This window comes from Styela clava, chromosome 8, assembly GCF_964204865.1.
Source record: "Styela clava chromosome 8, kaStyClav1.hap1.2, whole genome shotgun sequence".
Classification (NCBI taxonomy): domain Eukaryota; kingdom Metazoa; phylum Chordata; class Ascidiacea; order Stolidobranchia; family Styelidae; genus Styela; species Styela clava.
In genome coordinates, this window is record NC_135257.1 from 1,256,044 (window position 1) to 1,276,232 (window position 20,189).

Consider the following 20,189-nt stretch of genomic DNA (forward strand, 5'->3'; position numbering starts at 1 on the left):
TTGACACTCAGACAGATTTCAGGCATGGTTGTAAACATTACCTCATTTTCGCATGTTATTTGCTATTTTTCAATTGTATTTCAAAAGTTCAAGTATGAATCAAATAACTCTATGATAACTTTGTATCTTAGAAGATTTAGTTTAAGTGCAGTAATCAAAAATTAGTCTTGAAATAGATGCGATAAACCAGACTGAACTTTCCCACCAGTACTTTCAAATAACAGGTTGTTGAATGTTTTCAATCAAAACAATGGTATGAAACATATAAACCAATTTATAGGCGCCAACTCGCAAAACCACTTTAAAAAAATCACCTACAATTTTGCAATGGTGAAGGATGGTGAGGATTTTTCGGGGGTCGAAGGTCAGGGAAACATCCATGGGAATCCCATGGGATGGGATGGAATAGGACAGGCATGAATGTCCATGGGGTGGGATGGGACAGAAAAATATGTTCCATGGACAAGCCTGGATATTCAGTAATCAGTTTCCTAGATTTATTTTAAAAACCTAAAACTTTCATAGTGTTTCGGCGAATATATAAAATCATTTGTTCACCTAATTGACCAACATGCCTGTCCCACCTCAGCCATTTTCACGCCACCAGAAAAGGCTACAATTATACCATGGTTAATGATTGTATTCGACACAAAAATAAGATGTACAAAGACCACTTCTTGAAAAGTTCTAGTGTTAGTGTTTCTTTGCTGTCCATTATCCGTATTGCCACAGTAGCGAATGCTTTGCTACCAAGTTTCAAATGAATTCTGTCAGTATATATTATGTAAAAGTAGTTGACTTGCTGGTAAAAGACAAAAACAAGCAGTCATTGATTCAGATGAGACAAAAATACGCCAAAAACAATAATAACAAAAATTAAAAGTGAATATTGTTTAACGAAACGGGACAAAAGCTGAAAAGCAGCAACTTAACCCCGCATCATGTTATTTTCAGCTTCTGCGAAACTTCTGAGTTTGTTACTAATTCAGAGTTAGTAAATGAAATCGCGCAATATCGAGTTTTTAGCACCGTTGATCTCACAAGTACTTATCATCAAGTTCCACTGAACAACAAGAAAGAGAGTTTACTGCGTTTGAAGGAGATCTATACCAATTCACAAGACTACCTTTTGGGATAACAAACGAGGCCTCTGGTTATCAGCGAATAATAAAGCAGCTATGGAAAAAGATAAACTGCGTGTTTTTTCCATATTTAGATAACCTAACTATTTGTGGGATGACTAAAGCAGACCACCATAAAAACCTGATTGCCTTCCTGGTATCTACAAAACAGTATTTTAACGAGGATTGATTTTTAATGAATTGAAGAGTATATGGACCACTCAACCATTGCCGATTTTGGGATACCAAATTGCCAAAGGTGAAATTCGTCCAGATCCCGAAAAATTAAAACATTCACGCCAACTTTCAATCCCATCAAATTCTAAAGAATTAAGCAGGTATCTCGGATTCCTTTCATACTATTCTAGATGGATTCCTGACTTTTCGAACAGAATCAGATCATTAACAAAATTGACCTCTTTTCCGCTTACTGAAACTGCTTTTGAAACTTTTAACATGAACTGAATAAATAAGGCTGTTCGTATTGCCGTTGGTGAAAAATATTTCATTCAAATTGGAATGAGAGATATTGCTATACCAGCGACACTGTATCAATATGGTCGTCCTATAGCGATTATTTTGAGGACACTTTATGAATTTGAATTTGAACATTCTTCCGCCGAAAAAGAAGTTATGGCAATAGTCGAAGCAGTACGACATTGGCGTCGTTTTTAACAGGAAGGTGTTCCATCCTGAAAACAGACCAAAAAAGTGTCAGTTACATGTTTAATTTACGCCACAAATGTAAAATCTAAAATGAAAATAATTTGCAAAAGTCAACAACGAAAATTTTTTGCGAAAGTCCGTAATTCACCTGACTCAATGGAAGACATTAAGAGAACAGACCTGAATTGTCGTACACGCAGAGAGATAAAACCTAAATACTATCGACCAGAAGCGGACACTCTTGTAAAAGTAACTCAGTCCTTTAAACGTTCAAGTATTCAAGTGGCCGGACATCCAATAATTCAACAAATATATATTATCTTTGTGTTATTGACTAGTCTGAATCTATAAATACAAAATGCGGTTCTGCTTTTATGAGTTGTGAATTTGAGTGATTTTTGAAAGAACAGTGTGATTCTTACAGTAAAACAACCGCATACAATTTTTGGCGAATGGTCAAGTGGAAAGGTGCAATGGTACAATTTGGAAAGGAATAAAACTTGCCTATATGTCAAAAAGTAGTTTGCCCATCGAATGTTGGCAAGATGTTCTATTAGATGTTTACATTATATCAGATCGCTATTGTGCACCGCAACAAATGTCACATCACATGAGCGGTTGTTCAATATTGTAAGAAGATATACCGCAGACTATGCCGTTCCAAGTTACGTTTCCCAAAACTTACAAAATTGTTCTTCTCAAGATACAGATAAGATTAGGAAACATATCTGGAGAACTAATTGATGCGACATTACACTCATATTTGCTATTCAGATGGTAAAATCTCGACAGTATCGACGAAACATCCTTTTCCGTGTGTTGATTGTGTGCGAAGTTAGTAAATGAAGGTAACAGAACTTTCTCTGTAAATCAGCCCACTCAATTGCCTGTAAAACAGGCAGATGAAACAGAAACAGGTCATGTACCCATTATATCGTATCCTGTTATCAATTTACACTCTTTACAGTTTTTAATTTGTGGTAGTGGTGTTTTTATATTTAATAATCGCAAATAATTTATTTCTAATAAATCTCAATGCTTTTCCCATGGCGGATCCGCGGAAAATTCAAACCTCAAATCTCGCAAGATACAGTATATATTATACCGGCGTATTTTGCGGCATATGTTCCCATATGTGCGTGAACATACAAATTGTTACACTAGAATGTAAGTAATGTATGCCGACAAGTTTATAATTGGCCGCAAGTGCTACAGTGTTATAGGATGTCTTATATTTTCATTTATTAAAAACAAAATTACAAAGTATAGAATTACGAGATTTTCAAATATACAAATCATGAAAACCGATATTTATTTATATATAAATAACACGTTTTTATTCAAAATAACCGCAAAACTTAGCAATCATTTAAAACGTGTAGAAGAGATTTCTTGCTATCGACTAGGATTAGGTCGAAAAAAATTTTGCGCTATCGACTAGGTCCTATTTTCAGGGTAGGTCTTATTTACCTACAACTCACTTATTTTTCTTGAACCTCTTACATTATTATTTGTATTTAGAGTATACTTGGATTTAGTAGTTAACTAGTCAACTGTTTATTTTTTTTCTCAATATTATTTGGCTGGAATGGGTGGTGGCTGACCTTGATCGTGTCTCCCAGTCTATACCAAAATAAATGCTTTGTAATTTATTATTTTAATATCTATTTGTATATTGATTGACAAAACTAATAATCTCTCTCTCTAGTGTAACTCAGGCCCGCTACCGGTATATACTCAGATACTGCATTTATTTAGAGTACCTTACACATTCTAGTCTACTGCCTGACTGTCCCAATAACATGGATAAATGCTCGGGAGACGGGTCAGTGCTTTCCATTCTGATTTAATTCTGTTTTCGAGTGCGTGCTATTTATGTACTAAACCAGAAAACAAATTTTAACCTTTACTAAGTATTTTATATAATTAAACAATATAAGCAAGTGTTATCATACGAGGGTTCCCTGGGTACAGTAGGATTTATTCGTCTTTTTGACAGGTAGTTGTTTCTGCGCCATATAGTTGTTTCGGCGCATTTTAACTTAATGTGCCGAAATAGTGACCTGTAGCACAAAGTGTCGGATTAGATCACTACATGATGAACGTTTAAAATGGCTTAAAGAAGAATTCATTCATTATTTTTTGCAATGGAAGGTGAGTAATCTTTGTCAGCTTTTAGAACAGTTTTTTTTATATGTTCCAGTACGACTTGTATTTGCGAACGAAATAAAGGTGTTGTACAAGTAATAGGAGAGAAGAATTTCAGTAAGATGAACTTGATATTCACAACCAGAAACATTATTAAACTTACCAAACGTCTTCTACAAAATTGTCTAAAATATGTTTGTTTGAGAATTTTGACGCAAGACGTGCCTGAAGCTGTATTTTGGGTTACTTTTGCATGAGCATGGACCACCTATTTTTTCGGCATTTCTTATTTCTTTTCTCTTTGCACACTATCAGTTTCTAATGTATCGGAAAAATTATCGATTTTTCTTACAAATATGTATGAAGGTTGATGTACACCTTGAAACAAAGGCGTTCTGGCTGAGTGGTTAGGGTGTTGGTGCTATGTAGGTAGTCTAATTGAAAAGATTCTTCTCAAAAATTGTAGCTTGCTCGGTGAGCCTCAGACAGAGCCTCGTTTGGAATGAAGTTGCAAAAACATTAAACTCTTTTTGACATAATGGAGGAAATATTTTGAATTCACTGCATGTTTTGGTATAAAGGCACCTGCATGTTTAATTGTTTTCTTTCATTCAGCGTTCAAGGATGTTTTACTGCAGAAATCCTGATATATCGCAAATGGGATGGAACTTCTGCTGTTACACAGCGTAAAATTGTAAAAAAGAGTGAGGGAGAGAATACAAAGTTTGGTGGTGAAATCCCTGGAATTCTGTGTGCAGCAACCCACTTTCAAAGCGGCAGAATGTCCCAAAATATTTTCCCAAATTAAGTAATCTGAAATCGATACAAATACGAGTAGTGCCGTCTTTTTTGGTATCAGAACAATGGGTGACGAGTATGGACTGTCACTCAGCTCAATAATCCTTTGATCCAGCATCTTGTCAACAGCCTCCCCTGCTATTTGTCTCCTTGCCCAGCCCAGACGTCGCGAAGCCTGCCGAATAGGCTGCATGTTGTAGTTACTATGTGATGGTGAGCAACCGATGTACGCCCGAGTTCTCCATAGGGGCCGACAAATATGTCCAAACTGGCGCCACCATTGTTTCACGGACAAAGTATGGTTGAGCTATGTCAATTTAGGATCCTGTGGGTAGGACGGCATCATAGTCCGTTCCATTGTTTATCCAAACTGGTACCTCCTTCTTAGATGGGTCAACCAACGTCAGCGAAGCGACCAAATTGATGCTGCATACCTCCACTGGCTCATTAACGACTACTATGTTAGGTCTTTGGACGGGCCAAGGCTGTTATAGCTGAGCGAGTACAACAATTCCAGAGCGAGCCGATATAACCACATCCTCCTCTACAGTCACACGACAGCAAGGAACCGATGTTTGGTGCTGCACAGTAACATCGTATCCCTCAAGAACCAAGCGACCCGACGAGGGATACAGAACACAGTCCCATTTGCTAAGATAGTCCATATCTAGAATGCCCATCCGTGGCCCTAGATCAGCAACAACAACGGTATGCTCCACAGACCAGCTTTCAATCGTCACGATGAGACACTAATGACTCGCCACTGGCAGTACGCAGTGGCAGTACTTGAAAAGAATGCAGTTCTGGAATCAGGGCTGGGTAGCTGGTTCGAAATCATGATGGCTCCAGGTCCGGAGTCGCAGTCGATTCAAACTTTGGCTTCAACTCCAGAGCTTCATTTTTTTTATGCCGGAGCTGGGCTCCAGCTCCGGCTCCATAGTCATTATCAGTAGTGCAGCCCAATAACGCCTTTTGCTAATTGTTTTCTAAGTGTGGCATGTTATTTAGGCTGTAAACACCCGTCGGTGTCATGATAATTCCTTTTTGTTCCTGCATGTACCGGTAATTTGTGAATCCATTGAGAGTTATTATATGCTGTATTTCCAAGCGAATTGGTCTACCAAGCATATAAGGGTTTTACATATCACCCCACAATAAGACGGGCAGGAAAATTGGTATCTCTCGGTAAAATAGCTCATAATGACTTTTTCTACCACATAGTATTTAACCCATAATAACAGTCTTTCTATTTCAATTTAATTGTGTTCAACATAACTGGCGATCATGCCTGCCGAATAAAATCTGTCGTGGGCCATTCTAAAGCAAAACTTATGGTGTTTTCTGTTTATTATTTTATAATGTCGCTTTTAAATCAGGAAAATTTGGTTTGTGTATTCACTTCTTTATTTATCTTAGAATTTTTTCACCGATGATTATGTAATAACTCGTTCTCTCACAAATATGGTGCGTGACACAAAACATATGTCTTGAGAAATTGTGATTAAGGGAAAATAGTCACTGAAATAAAAGATGTTATGGCCTAATGTTTATGGCGACGAAAACAATTGACGTTTTTTACCAAATGCAACGCACATGTGATAGTAACGGCAATTGCCCTTCACCCATGATACATACACAAATTCGGGCAACTTAAAATATGATAATAAAAGCGTTGATATTCCAGATACGCACAGCGTGAAAGCCAATTAATTTAAACTGGCCTGACGGGAAGGCAGTTGTTTATGGTCCCAAATGCAAAGCAGACCCAGAATAATGAAAATAACTATCGTCACCCAATAAGACGCCGTCCCCCCTCCCAAATCAGGCCAAAAGTTGGTTCTAGAATCGAGGCAGATTCATAATTATCAGCGATGAGATGTTAAAGATATATAGAGGAGTCAATTCGCAAGCCGAATTTCCACATTGGAGAGTTATTATAAGATACTAAAATGAAACAGGAAACACTATAAACTTTGTTTTTGAAAAAATCATAATATGTTACACGGAAATTCCAAAATCACTTCTTTGTAAATCCCTGGCCATTAGGGTTTTCAAGCTTGACCACAATCATGAAAATTGCAGCTTAGGGGAAATGAGAATCACAATTTTGATATAAGCTAGTAAAAAGCTTCCGCTTCTCATTTTGATACTGAACTTTCAAACATACAGAATAACTGGGAACTTTTCAAATAATATTGGGAACTAAAATTTTTAAAATGAATTATAAGCTGTAAAGGAAAAATTTTATAATTTGTAACGCTATCAGAAAAAAATTATAAATTTGGAAAACAGAAAAGGAGATATTTAGGAGCTGGAGCCTGGAGCCATTAAATTTTTGTAGCTCCAGCTCCGGCTCCATCTGTTATGAAAAGCTTGGCTCCAACTCCGGCTCCATCAAAATGTAACGGCTCCATGGAGTCCTAGGGCCATCCCATGGCTTCCCAGCCATGTCTGGAATGTCCAAAGCGGTGTCAATGAGCGAAACACCCGCACCGGTATCAATCAAAAACAAACAGGCACGTTCTTGACCAAAGCCTTGACATGCCATCCATTAGTACATGTAAGAGAAAAAATCATAGTCGAGAGAAGTGGGTCCATATCATCATCCAAAATCATGTTACCAAGGAATGCGGACCTCATCTCTGCTGTTCCGAGTTTAAAGACTGGTTGGGAGTGGAAGCATTAACCACTGGTCTTTGTTCAGTGGTCTGGGAATAGTTTCGGCTAATATGCCTTGGTTTTCCGCATCGGAAACAAGTCGGTCCACTCGCGTTGTTTGGATAATCTCGAGTCCAATGACCCGTTTGCCGTTTGCTTACAGCGGGGAAATGGCGTGGACGGTGGTGTAAGAGCTTGTGGACTGCGACAGTCACGTATTCTATGCCCCACCTGCGACCTGTCCGCATCTGGAACAAGAGATACCAGAAGTCGGAGATACGCGGGATCTTGACGTTTCCGCAACTAAGGCCTCCAGTTGTGCTAGGCGGTTTAAAATCTCCTTGATTATATCAGCTCCAAATGTCACCTTGACCTAGTGTTATTACTTATAAACAGTAATGAAAACGCATCGAATCTTACCTTATAATTTAAGAAAAGAATACTCTTCTTGTAGCATACCTTATGAGCTACCTGTATCAATATTATCCAAGATATTGATCGGAAGATCAATATGGCATCCCGTAATTCCCGTTCAGGTATTTCCATATGGAGGCCTACGGTACATTATACATGTGCACGTTATTTTTACTAAAATACGCATCTGAAAACAGTATTTCTATAAATCCGGCAACGAAACACCATTACATTGCGTTCTATTTATAAGAAACATTGCAAATCAGGCCTGGGCGCGGTAACGTTCAGAGCGGGAAATTACAAGCGTCACCTCATTTTGCATCGGTGAATGCGGAAGTCGCAACAGGTCAAAGGTTATGGGTGTCCCTAATTTCGATCTTTTCAGGGCCCAATGGCAAGAAAACACATTAATATTTTTAAATTGGCATTTTCATGTGTATAAGTCATATATTTTGCTCATGTTACACAATTACTTGAACCACCCTACGGCGACGAGGAGTCCAGCAATCCTCTTGCACATGATCATCCCCGCAATGGTTCGAACCTGCGATCCGGCGAAGGGTAATCGGAGATGCGGTGGCGAGCGTAGAAGACATTTCGTTTTTCAAATAGTATCTTCTAGTCCCCGCTACGAAACACCGTGGCATTCCAGTATCATAAGAAACATTGCAAGTCAAACCTAGTCGCGTCATCGCGACGCGGTGGTGTGGCTCAACGGGCTAAGCGTTAGTAATACGCTCGCCACCGCACCTCTAATCACTCTGCGTGGGTTCGCAGGTTCGAATCCCATGCAGGGATGGTTATGTGCGAGAGGATTGCTGGACTCCTCGCCGTCGTTGGGTGGTTCACGTAACCGCTGGTCGGTTACGGCTTCCTCCACCACCAAGTCCATGCTTCCGAAAACAAACAATACAGTAAAACTAATCCCATACCCGACTTGGAATGGTAACCGGACGAGAGGCCGTGGTTTGCCATATGGATAAGCCGTCTTATCGGCTTTCCTCTCCCCCGGGATAAATATGTAAATCCTATCCTATAGTTCAGAGCAAAAAATCGCAGTCGTCACTCGTCACCTCTTTGGCATCAAGTTACAACAGGTCAAAGGTTATGAATGTCCGGTACCGGTAACTTTATGCAATTTCTTCATTTACCGGTAGGCCTATAACCATTGAGGTGTCCTCAATGGGTATACCGGTAACCAGCCATATCATATATACGCTTTGGTATAACCTATTGTGATTTGTACGGTACCGTACGTCATGAGTGCTTTTTTAGTGTGGGTGGTGAAACTACTGATAAAACGTCGACGTAGAAAATGCGACAAGATGGATAACTTTCCATCCCTCTCTGTAGTTGGTAGTCGAGTCGTCCGGAACGGTACCGGTACAGGTGCTGCTCCAGCTACCATTACTTGTACTTCCATACCGTTATTATTGGCGTTCTGTAATTGCTGAATTGGGTTAGCGTTAGCGTATTTATGTATTTTGGTTTGTACAATTTGTTATTTTTTCAGGTGTATTGTACTGTAATTTGATTTTTACTGAAAACATGTTGCGTTTGTGCATAACAAGAGCTCATAAGCACGGGATCAGAGCATTGGTGTCGCGAAACCCGGTCATAAATAACACCATTTACATTGAAACGACAAAAAAGAAATGCTTATATTCAACTGCTGTTAGCAATACCATGCCCCCAATAGCCTTGAGGTACTGTGTAGATTAATTTATTGTATTATCAATTAATTAATCAGTTATACTATTAATACAGCACACTATCCAGATTCCAAGAATTTCCCTCCATTTGGCTCAATAAATCCAACACTCTAAGTGTCTTACAAACGAGGGGCATCTGGGACCACGTCAAATGCTTCATATCGCGCCATGCTCGATTGCTTGTCTCAATATTATTCTAAATTAATCGCGGCCGTCACATGACCAAAATTCAGAAATTGCCGTTTTTTACTAAAAACTCTCGAATGCTACGGTAAAATTTTTTTTCTTTGGTAAATCGGCTTATTTTTTCCCAAGGAATTCAATGATGATGTTACTAGATTGCGCTATTTTTGTACTATTTTGCGTAACTTCAATATACTGTATTATTACCAATATTGAGGGACAACAATGTCCAGACGTCTCCCGAAGGAGGGGTGTCTGATCATCGGTAAAATGGGTTTCTCTGAAACGGGACAATGTCACCCAATTTGTATAGTGTGCTGTACTGTATTATGGTTGTCTTGATTTCATCGTACTACCGTTGGGTCTCCTGAAGTACTGCCGTCAAGTACTTCTAGTTGGCGTAGCATAACGATTTTATTAATATAATATTCCCAACCCCCACCTGAGTACGTCACCCAAAAATTACATCACTGTGACGTCAAAGTCGTGTCATAGAGCTCGCTGAACTATAGCTACGATCGTCCGAAGTGGCATCTGTGCCGACTATATTGAACTCACTAACGTCAGCAATCTCTCTCTTATCGGTATTGTTTCAACGAGAAAACGAGAGAAAAAGCTTGCTCGATTTTGGATGATTGTCTGCGCGACCAACCGTATACTTTGGAGGGCCGTATGGGTCTCATGTAGTTTTGTACCTAACATACTTCTAGTAGGCGTAGCATAACAATTTTTTGATATGATGTCAATCCTAACCCCCATCTGACTACGCCATCCAAAAATTACATCACTACGACATCACAATCACGTCATAGAGCTTGCCAAATATACGTATGATCGCCTGAAATGGCATCGGCGCCGACGATAAAAAACTGACTGAGGTTATCAACCTCTCTCCTATTGGGATCGTTGCGGCGAGAAAAAGCTGTTCGAGAATAGCAAGTTCTGCGCGACTTGGATGGCAGTTCATATAGTTTGAAGGGCTCTATTACATCACTGTGACGTCGTAGTGACGTAATTTTTGGCTGGTGTAGTCAGGTGGGGGTTAGGATTGACACATTCAAAATTGTCATGCTACAACCACTACTGCACTAGAAGTATGTTAAGTTCGAAACTACATGAGACCCGTTTACGTTACTGCGACCTTGCAGCGATGTAATTTTCGGATGACGTAGTCAGGTGGGGATTAGAAATGACATATTCAAAAATTGTTGAGCCAGGCCAACTAGAAGTATATGTGGCGTGTACTTCATGAGACCCCTACCGTCAGACGGTGCTGACTGCTGAGTCTATTTTATTATTATTTGTGGGTTAAGTTATTATTAAGTTAGATGTTATAACAATAATGACATACAGTACGGTAACAAAACTTAGTTCATGCATTTGCATCAGCTTACGAAATATTCAGATATTATTTGCTATCATTGTCAATTTGTCAGATATTCCTATATCTGTATGTCCAGGATATCAGTAAAGTATCAGTAGTATTGCCTAGCATACAGGCATAACTATTTAGACATGGAATTACTTTTTCCAGGGAAGCGTGGATGGAATATGATCACCACAATTTCAATATTGATGATCTTGCAACTGTGTTAGATCATGACAATCATGAAATGAGGAATGAGTTTCGCAAATTTCTCAGTGTTCCATCAATGATGCCAAGATACAACATTCGACTTGAGGAAGAAAGAGAAATTGCACTTGATCAATTGCAGAGGATATGTGATGTTCGTTTACTATGTTGCTTTTAGATATGGCATACTAGTGATGCCCTTGAATTCTAATCTAAGTCTATGTGAAATTGTAGACTATACAATTGTGTATAATGGTGACGGAGAGATAACAAATCTCTAATTATGTCTGTATGTCCCAAGATACAGTTGTCTCATTTTATTTGAACATTCTGTATGAAATTTGTTATAACAATCTTGCAATTATATACCAGTTCACTTGGATTTGAAAATAAGTTCATATTTGCTTTGTTTACATCTGGTTCAAAACAAAATGCTCTTTGAGTCAAAGCTCTTGTGTAACTGTTTCTTATATTAAGGGTGATGCAGTAACAGTTTTCTTACCCTATCGTTAAACATGCAGGCAATCCATACAATATAGTTACATTCTGTATGACATCTTTTTATTTAGGGTGGATTTATTTCAGTATTGGATTTTGGAAATAACCCACGACGAATATTTGCTGCCCATGAACTTTCAGCTATTGTTGAGCCGAGCATGACAACCAAAATGACTGTTCAGTTTAATCTATTTGGTGGAACTGTATTCAAATTGGGAACAAAACGACACCATGATAAACTTCTTGCTGGTAAGATCTGTTTTATGAGTATACCCGAGTCAAAAATGCTGTTTTTTTCTATAAATCCTTTAAAAGACAGAATATGGCTTTACTTGCTTGATAATATTGGTACGTTTTGTAAAATACTTTTATTTTCTAAGGAATGTCATACATACGTTTCATTTATTCAATCAATCTTTTGACTAATGTAAATCAGCAATTTGATAATGCCTTATTGTTGGTGCCAATTACATCTGTGAAAAAAAAATTTGGGCAATAGGCAAATTCTGTTTGTGTTTTGAATCTTGTTCAATCAAATGTTTTTTGAATCTTTAGCATAATTCAACAAAGATTACGTTCAACTAAATATTGTTTTCAAATTCAACTTCTGATGTCAATCACAGGCATAGACTCATTGCATGATATTGGATGCTTTGGACTGACTGAACTAGGTTATGGAAACAATGCAGTGGAAATGGAGACAACTGCTGTGTATGACAAGGTTAGTTTTGGATGAAAGAAGTAACGGTAGATACCTTCAAAGCTATCAGTAGTAATTTTAACTGGAACAGTTTTCACCAGAATTTTTACCTGACCATTCAAAAATGACCTCAGAGCCTCCTTTAGGCTCCAGCTGCCGTCTCTAGGTAGAAGGAAGTTTCGACCAAGCCGTATGCAAACTTTCTGTGGTTGTACAAGTCAGTTTAAAATCTTTTTTTTTTCTATTATAAACTTTGATCTCAAATACCACCGATAGAATCTGAAATACTGAATATGAAGAATTAGTTGAAAAATACGAGTTATGATTCCACTCAACTATCGATGAAAACATGTCTAACATGGACTCACTAGTCCCGTTTTTTAATGCGTACTTTGTCAGTGTATTTTAGTGTAAAAGAAACCTAATTCAAAATTAAAAAACCTATTGATTGTATTTTAGTTGTAAAAGAAGTTTTCAATATCAATTGTTGCTTAGTTGGTTTCTACAGCCAAGTTACATTGCCCATCAGTGTTTAATTAATGAAAAACATGCACACCTCCACTTATTTAAAAGTGAATATATTGGCAATTGATTTTGAAGACTGTATGGTCGCATTGTATGGTCTCCGGCTCCCCGCTATCTATAACAAACAAAAAAATCTTTATTTTTTATTTGCATTGTCATGACGACTACATTTGTTTGGCGAAAGAATACAGTAAATCTTCTTTTATGAAATTTTCATTTTGAAAGTCTATCGTTTCCAGAGTACCAAAGAATTCATAGTGAACACACCAACGACACTTGCTCAGAAATACTGGATTACGAATGGGGCTGTTCATGCGAAGCATGTTGTTGTGTTTGCACAGGTAATACTACTATTCATTCTTCACTCTAGTATTAAAATTGTAACATTGTTCACATTAGGGATTTTTAGAGCCTGCTAACAATTTGCGCAACTCGTGGATAGTTTTAAACTCTGCCATTAAAGTTGTGTGTGTAGACATTTTAAACCATCATTTGCATGTTATTGGTCACCATTAATTGTAATTGTGAAAAATCAGATAAATATTTCATTTACTGTTCTTTAGCTTCAAACGAATGGAGAGAATCATGGCATTCATGCAATTCTTGTTCGAATAAGAGATGATAATTTGAAAGTAATGCCCAATGTACGAGTTGAAGACATGGGATACAAGATGGGTCTGAATGGAGTTGACAATGCAAAGCTATTTTTTGATAATGTTAGAGTTCCCAGGGAGAACCTTCTCAACAGGTATTTGGTATTTTAAATGCCAGTTGTTTTGTTACTTATATTTTATTAACACCATGCTAATAGTAGATACAAACAAATAATTTCAAATCCGTTTATATATTCTAGGTTTTCGGATGTTGCTGAAGATGGAACTTTCACATCAAGCATTAAATCACCTCGGGCTCGATTTTTAACTGTCGCAGATCAACTGTTGTCAGGTAATGTGTAAGATAAGCTATAGTCAGAAACTACTATTGGTCATATTGCTGTATGAAACATAACAGTTTTGAATATGCTTTCAAGGGAAGTTGTTTATTTTGTACTGCAACAGCATTTTGTTCTAATTGTAATGTTGAATATATTAAATGCAGGAAGAATATGCATTGCATCGATGTGCATGGGAGGATCAAAAGCGTCCTTAACAATAGCATTAAGATATGCTGCCACAAGACTTACTGTTGGTAAAGATGGAAAATCAGATACTCCAATTTTAAAGTATCAGGTAAAGCATCTGGCTAATGAGAAATTTATAATTTTCAAAAGCATATTTGCTACTAAGATAGTTATATTTTCAAGTATTTTGCTACTCTGTGGACAGGGAAATTCAGGCCTTGGGAAATTGTTTATTGTTGAAATGGTTTTGAGATATTGGCTTTATTAAATGTACAATGTAAGCTCGGGCGAATACATTCACTTCTTAACCCAACCCTTTTCGTACATACACCAACCGCAAAATCGTTCTTAGCTCATTTCATTTGGTTCTATATTTGTAAACCTGAAATTTCCTTTATGATTACTTGAAGTTACAAGAAAAAACACTTGTTCCACTACTTGCACGAACTTTTGCAATAAACTTCGGGCTGGATTATGTGAAAGACAGATGGGCATTCCAACCAGAAGATGGTTCGCAACACGCAGAAGTTGTTCCTTTAGTGTGTGTGATGAAACCTCTTGCCACGTGGAACCTTGAACATATTGCCACTATTTCAAGGGAAAGATGTGGTGGTCAGGTGAATGTAGACAATTTATTTTAAAATACTTTGTATTGGTATTTTTTTTTTATGTTAAAATATTCTGTTGTATTCAATGATACAATAATTCATCAACCTAAATGCAGTGCAGTATCACAAAAGTTCTAAAACTTGAGTATAGTTCTAAAACTCAAAATTGCCCTATCTTTATTGATCTCTTTATTAACCATCCTTCCTTAGGTTGGTATAAAAGTTCTTTTCATGTACACTGTATTCAAAATAGTACTGTATTCATTTCTGTGAACCTAGCATCACTTTTGAATAGGGCTGCAAAACTTTAATGCCTTGTAGTCCTGAATTTCAAGATTGCTATTGCTATTTGAGTCAGATGTCACTCATCAGTATTTTTATATTATATGTTCAGTATTCATATCTCATTGTCAACAATAATTTTATATGTGCAGGGTTATTTATCGTGCAATAGATTCGGAAAATTTATTGAACTTGCTCATGCAGCAATGACAGCTGAAGGAGATAACAAAGTTCTAATGCAGGTGGGAACTCTTAATGTCATATTCATGAATCCCTGACCTCTGACAAAAAAAAATTTGGTTCTGCCTTATCTTGTAATGTTAGTCTTAATCCGCAGAATTTTTGAATTTGTATTCATTATGTGTTGATAAATATTACTTAAATTTCATCATTCCCGCACCTTAATCTTTGCTGGTTGGCCGGTTTATTACGCCTAAATTGTGTTTCATACACCTAAATTGTTTTTGTAAAAACTGTATTCCTTTTTCATCAATTTTAGAAAGCAGCCAAAGAGCGACTCACGGTGTTTAAGCCATTGAAATTCGACAAGCCTTCTGATGAAGGTAGGTAATCAGTGCATGTTTGTTCCCGCACAATTTGGCATTTTTTTCTAACTTGTGTTACACAAATTTGCTTAGAACAAGAATTTATACAGGCCTTCATACATATGAATATTCAATAACCTTGCTGTTAATGGAACCAGAACCTTATTTCAAGATATTATATTGTGGTTTAGCAATTTCGCTGTTTCAACAAAAGCACATTCTCTCAGCTATTCAACATCTTCTCAAGGAGACCATTTCGTCTGCGTAATTGAGAACTTATTCAAAACAAAAAATATGACCTCATCTATAATCTTTTTCTCAGATCCATCAAATGCTGACTATCTTCACTACTTGTTAGTGGAAAGAGAAAATAAGGCATTTTCACAACTGGGGAATGTTATGATGAAAGCTGGGAAGGAACATTTGTTTGATACATGGATGATGAAGGAAAGTGATTTAGTTCAAGTAAAATACACTTTAATTTTATTTCAACATTATTATCATAACACTAATCCGTGTAATATGTTGTTGTAAACAGCAGAAAAATATATAATACATGTGAATACAATTTGTACAAGAAGTACAATGGTACAAATCTTAGTACATTTTAGATTGATAAATAAAAATATTTTGACTAATATAATCCGAAAAGAGATTGTGATAGCCATGTATGTGCGTCATTTATGGTTTACTAAATTCCATTGATTTTGCTTTGAGGAATAAAATCTAGCCATTTCAACGAATTTCTGTGAAATAAGAAGTATATTGCCAAAAGTTTTTAACATGGTATTGGTTAATAATAGTCATCCATTAATTCTAATTAATTTACAGGTTTAATGTCATAGTGAGAGTCATTTTTAAATATAAATGTCTTATTTTAAGCTATCAGCAACTTCTTTTGGTGAACGAGTTATAAGTGAGAGTTTCCACAGAGTTCTTGAGTCTGATGATACACCTTCTTCATCCAAACCGGTGCTAAAACAACTTTATCATCTTTATCTGGCTGATGCGATTCAGCGGGACATGGGATGGTTTATTGGTAATGAACTTTTACCACCCAAATCTGGCCTAAAGGTAGGTACAGAAAGATATAATTCTAATCTTCAATGAATTGCCACTCTGAGCATAGTTGGTTGTGCGAATACCAAGGAAATTAAAATATTCCCTTTTTATGCAATGGGTCCAAAAGAATCACCTTGCATACCGTACCACCTTTCACATATGTCTGGCAAACTGGTCTTATGCTAAATATTTTTCTTGAATTCCCATTCTCAGCAAAGACTCATGAAACGTTATGGAATGGTATATCATAACTTTGCTAAAAAATAAATCAAATTTAATTAGAAATGCGGTGCGATTGTTTTACTTATGGGATGTTTATAGAAATTTGTCGAGCATTTTATTATCTTTAGTGGTTCTTAATTCTTTATTTTTAATGGCCCATTTTTCGTTGCACAAAACTTCTGTGGCCCATTAACTTTTTCATGCTAGGGAAAACTACAAGAAAAACAAAAAATTCTTGGCCATGGCCCACTGGTTAAAAACAGGTGCTCTAGATAAAAATCCATTATTCGTAGAGAGCAACAAAACCTTAAGTTTCGTGTTATGTGGAAGTAGTTTGGAAATTCAAAGTATGCACTGAAATCACCCAAAGTTGGCCGTCCTGGTTGCTACAGCCTTAGCCCCATTCATCCTCTGAGCACTGGTTGTGGGAAACTGACCCAAACTATATTGGTAAAGAGAAGCGTGGATAATAACTCAATTTTCTAATTAACCTTCAACAGGTCAATGAAGTAGTTACTTCTCTGTGTGACAAGCTTGGACCAGTGAGTTTAAGGCTTTGCGAGGCATTCAAGATAACAGATAATATGCTATCAGCCCCCATTGCCAGGGACTGGGTTGAATTTAACAAGAGTGATAACCAGGGCGAAGTCGTTTAATTTGTTGAGTAATCTGTGAGTTCTTTCACTGCTCTTCCTGCTTTTCAATTTACTGTGAAACTCTAATTTGTTTCAACTATCCATGGTCAAAATTCATCGATTTCTCATGGTTTAATATTTTCACTAAAACAGATTTCAAAAATTGGTGATAAATCTGAAAATTGATTGATAAATCATACAATGATACATTTCAGGCTCTAACGTTTGAAATTTTAATTTTCTTTGCAAATCATTCGATACTACTTTTCAAATATTTTTCCAAGATGCTAATTTTGTTTGATTTATATTTGTCGTGAAATACAACTTGCGAAAAAAATGATTTTCGTAGTTGTACAGTGCTTTCAATTATTTTGATTACCGCAAAACTTCCAATTTTTCTTCAACGTTATGCAGTAGGTGGCACAGCAAATTTTGAGTATGCATGATCCTTATACCTTTTTGACAGTCTCTCATCATTTGGACCCTTTGTGGTGATAGGTACTATTTTCGTTTGTGTGATCATGCTGGGTGCTGGCTATCAAACCCAATGTTTTTCTTTTCATAAAAGTTCCTTATCAAATATTAATCTTTTGGCGTGACATGACATGTTCGTACCAGTGTAGACGTCAAAAAGATGCTTACAATTCTGCATTCCTTACATATCATATTTCTTACCAACAGGTATTTAAGGTTACATTAGTTTACCATTTATAATTTTTGTATTTAATTCTCTTATTTCTAATATATTTAAAGAAATGTTCTTGGATTTCTTTCTTCAATTTACTGTATTGTTCAGGGCTCCTTAGTTCAAATGGTGTATAGCAGTGGTTCTCAACCGGGGGCCATTCGTATCAAGTGCATTTCAATTTGGTAAAAAAGTAAACTATTTGGATCTGGAGAAAATCCGGATGAAAAATGTTATCGCACAAAAATGACATCGCTTAGACCTACTTGACAGACATATTGTATAAATCTCCTGAATTTTCTTCATGGAGACGAAATCAGCCTGATAAAAATGGAATCGGCAATGTTTCGGTCCAATAACGAAGTCGTGGTGTATCAGCGAAGTTTTACTAGACGAGAATTTTCCAATTCCCAAGCTTGCAACAACTTGATACCAGTGGCCGAGACATATATAATATTCATGTAGAAAGGTAGACTGTAGATATTTATTAATTACACACTGACATGGAAATTCGTTTCTATGAAGTATTTCATTAGAGATCCCGGAGTGGGAAATTGACCTATTCATCAATATCTATGGAATTCTAAATCGCATTTAAACTCAAACAGAAGTTCAGTGTTTCAAATTATTCGTTTTGTATGGAACCAAATTGAAATATTCTCACATTAGGGTAAAGATTTATTTTCTCATACGTGAGTGCCATAACCACGATTCAAATGACAAGAGGAACCGCACTGAACATAGTTAAGAAACATAGGGCTGTTTCTGACTAAATTGAAGCCGGATATTGATAAGCTGGCGGCGTTTCGCTATGTATAAATGGAGAATGGGTTTAACGTCTACTTCAGCCAGGGGGCGTTTGCTAGATAAAAAATCATCTAAGCATCGCTGGCACAAAAATTTGGGAAACGCAGGATCATGTTGCAGTGTACGAAAGATCCGCAAAGAATCCCAATAATAACAACATATTCGACAAAGTCATTTGTACAGTAGCCTAACACTGTCGGAAGATTTCAAAACAAAGTGCTATAAAAAAGTTTCGACATAAGTTGCATATGCGTTAAAGTTGACAAGATGTCAGTAACGACATGTACACATTGAAAATGGGATGTTCACGTTGTTCCTACTTACAAATGTTATTTTGATGACTTGTATAGGTACTGTCGGATATGGTAAAAAAAAACATCAAAGTTCTTCATTCTGTGCCAATTTGATTGCAGGAAAGGATTTCAAGAAATCACCCATATATATGCTTTTAATGTACAACAAACTTGGAAATCATTAGAAGACCGCGAACTCCTTAAAAATTCGCGCGAAGTAAGTCAAAGCATGGAAACGAAATATTGAATATTATAATGTAACATCTATACTATCTAAGCTGAAAAATACAATATTTCGACCCATGGACAATTTTGAGCAATAATCTCCTAGTATAAGAAGGCAATTTTCCCTTGTGACACTATACAAAAACTATAAGATGTTATTTTGTGCAAGTCATTGAAAACCGGAAGCGGTTAATAGGTCAATTTTGTTTGTTGGCCAGCTAGGAAATTTTCTGAAAATCCCAGCCATAGTTACAATTACCATACAAAGATTGCAAAATCGTACGTATGTTGGTATTTTGCAGCAAACAATGAAAGACAAAAAAACTTTTCCCGCCTCACATGACCATTATTTACAGATCATGTATAATTGCGTGTAGCTAGTATCAGCATAATATTTTATGTAATAATCTAAATTTGAAACATTACTTCGACAAAACATGTAAATATGTTCTCTTTTGGTCGTAGGCTCTTTGCTCCAGAATTCTTCGATATGTTTTAGGTCACATCACACTGCATTTGTAATCTTATGGTAGGCCGTGCTTTTCTATTTGATTAAGATTGTCATTAGCGTTCCTTCCCAAAATACAGAAATAAAATATCAAGATCCAACCGTGACAGAGTAAGTTCTGTAGAGTAGCTAAACTAAAACTTTTGTTACTACAGATTTTTTGCGGAGTCGTTCATACTCGTGCTGACCGAGAAACTTAAT

The 20,189-nt window shown here is 36.7% G+C and overlaps 2 protein-coding genes across 2 annotated transcripts in view; one reads left to right on the forward strand and one right to left on the reverse strand.

The window, feature by feature from the left end:
* Positions 1–8,827, reverse strand: part of LOC120331803 (uncharacterized) — an 84,022-nt gene extending 75,195 nt beyond the window's left edge. The window contains exon 1 of the mRNA XM_078115101.1: positions 8,785–8,827. The gene's annotated coding sequence lies outside the window, so the exon portion shown is untranslated. The remainder of the gene's footprint in view (positions 1–8,784) is intronic.
* Positions 8,828–9,316: 489 nt separating this feature from the next.
* Positions 9,317–18,230, forward strand: LOC120346336 (uncharacterized). The gene is made up of 14 exons (XM_039416046.2): positions 9,317–9,511; positions 11,235–11,427; positions 11,843–12,020; positions 12,395–12,492; positions 13,236–13,337; positions 13,560–13,744; positions 13,850–13,941; positions 14,095–14,225; positions 14,527–14,733; positions 15,159–15,248; positions 15,506–15,569; positions 15,874–16,016; positions 16,434–16,625; positions 17,336–18,230. The coding sequence occupies exons 1-14, from the start codon at positions 9,354–9,356 to the stop codon at positions 17,489–17,491; spliced, it is 1,989 nt and encodes a 662-aa protein (XP_039271980.2). The 5' UTR covers positions 9,317–9,353; the 3' UTR covers positions 17,492–18,230.
* The last annotated feature ends 1,959 nt before the right edge of the window (positions 18,231–20,189 follow it).

Excerpts from the sequence above, each read along its gene's own strand:
- LOC120346336 (XM_039416046.2), top strand. The coding sequence starts at position 9,354 with ATGTTGCGTTTGTGCATAACAAGAGCTCATAAGCACGGGATCAGAGCA. Across the intron at positions 13,942-14,094 it reads CGCAGATCAACTGTTGTCAG|GAAGAATATGCATTGCATCG; the intron begins GTAATGTGTAAG and ends TATTAAATGCAG. Across the intron at positions 16,017-16,433 it reads AGGAAAGTGATTTAGTTCAA|CTATCAGCAACTTCTTTTGG; the intron begins GTAAAATACACT and ends TCTTATTTTAAG.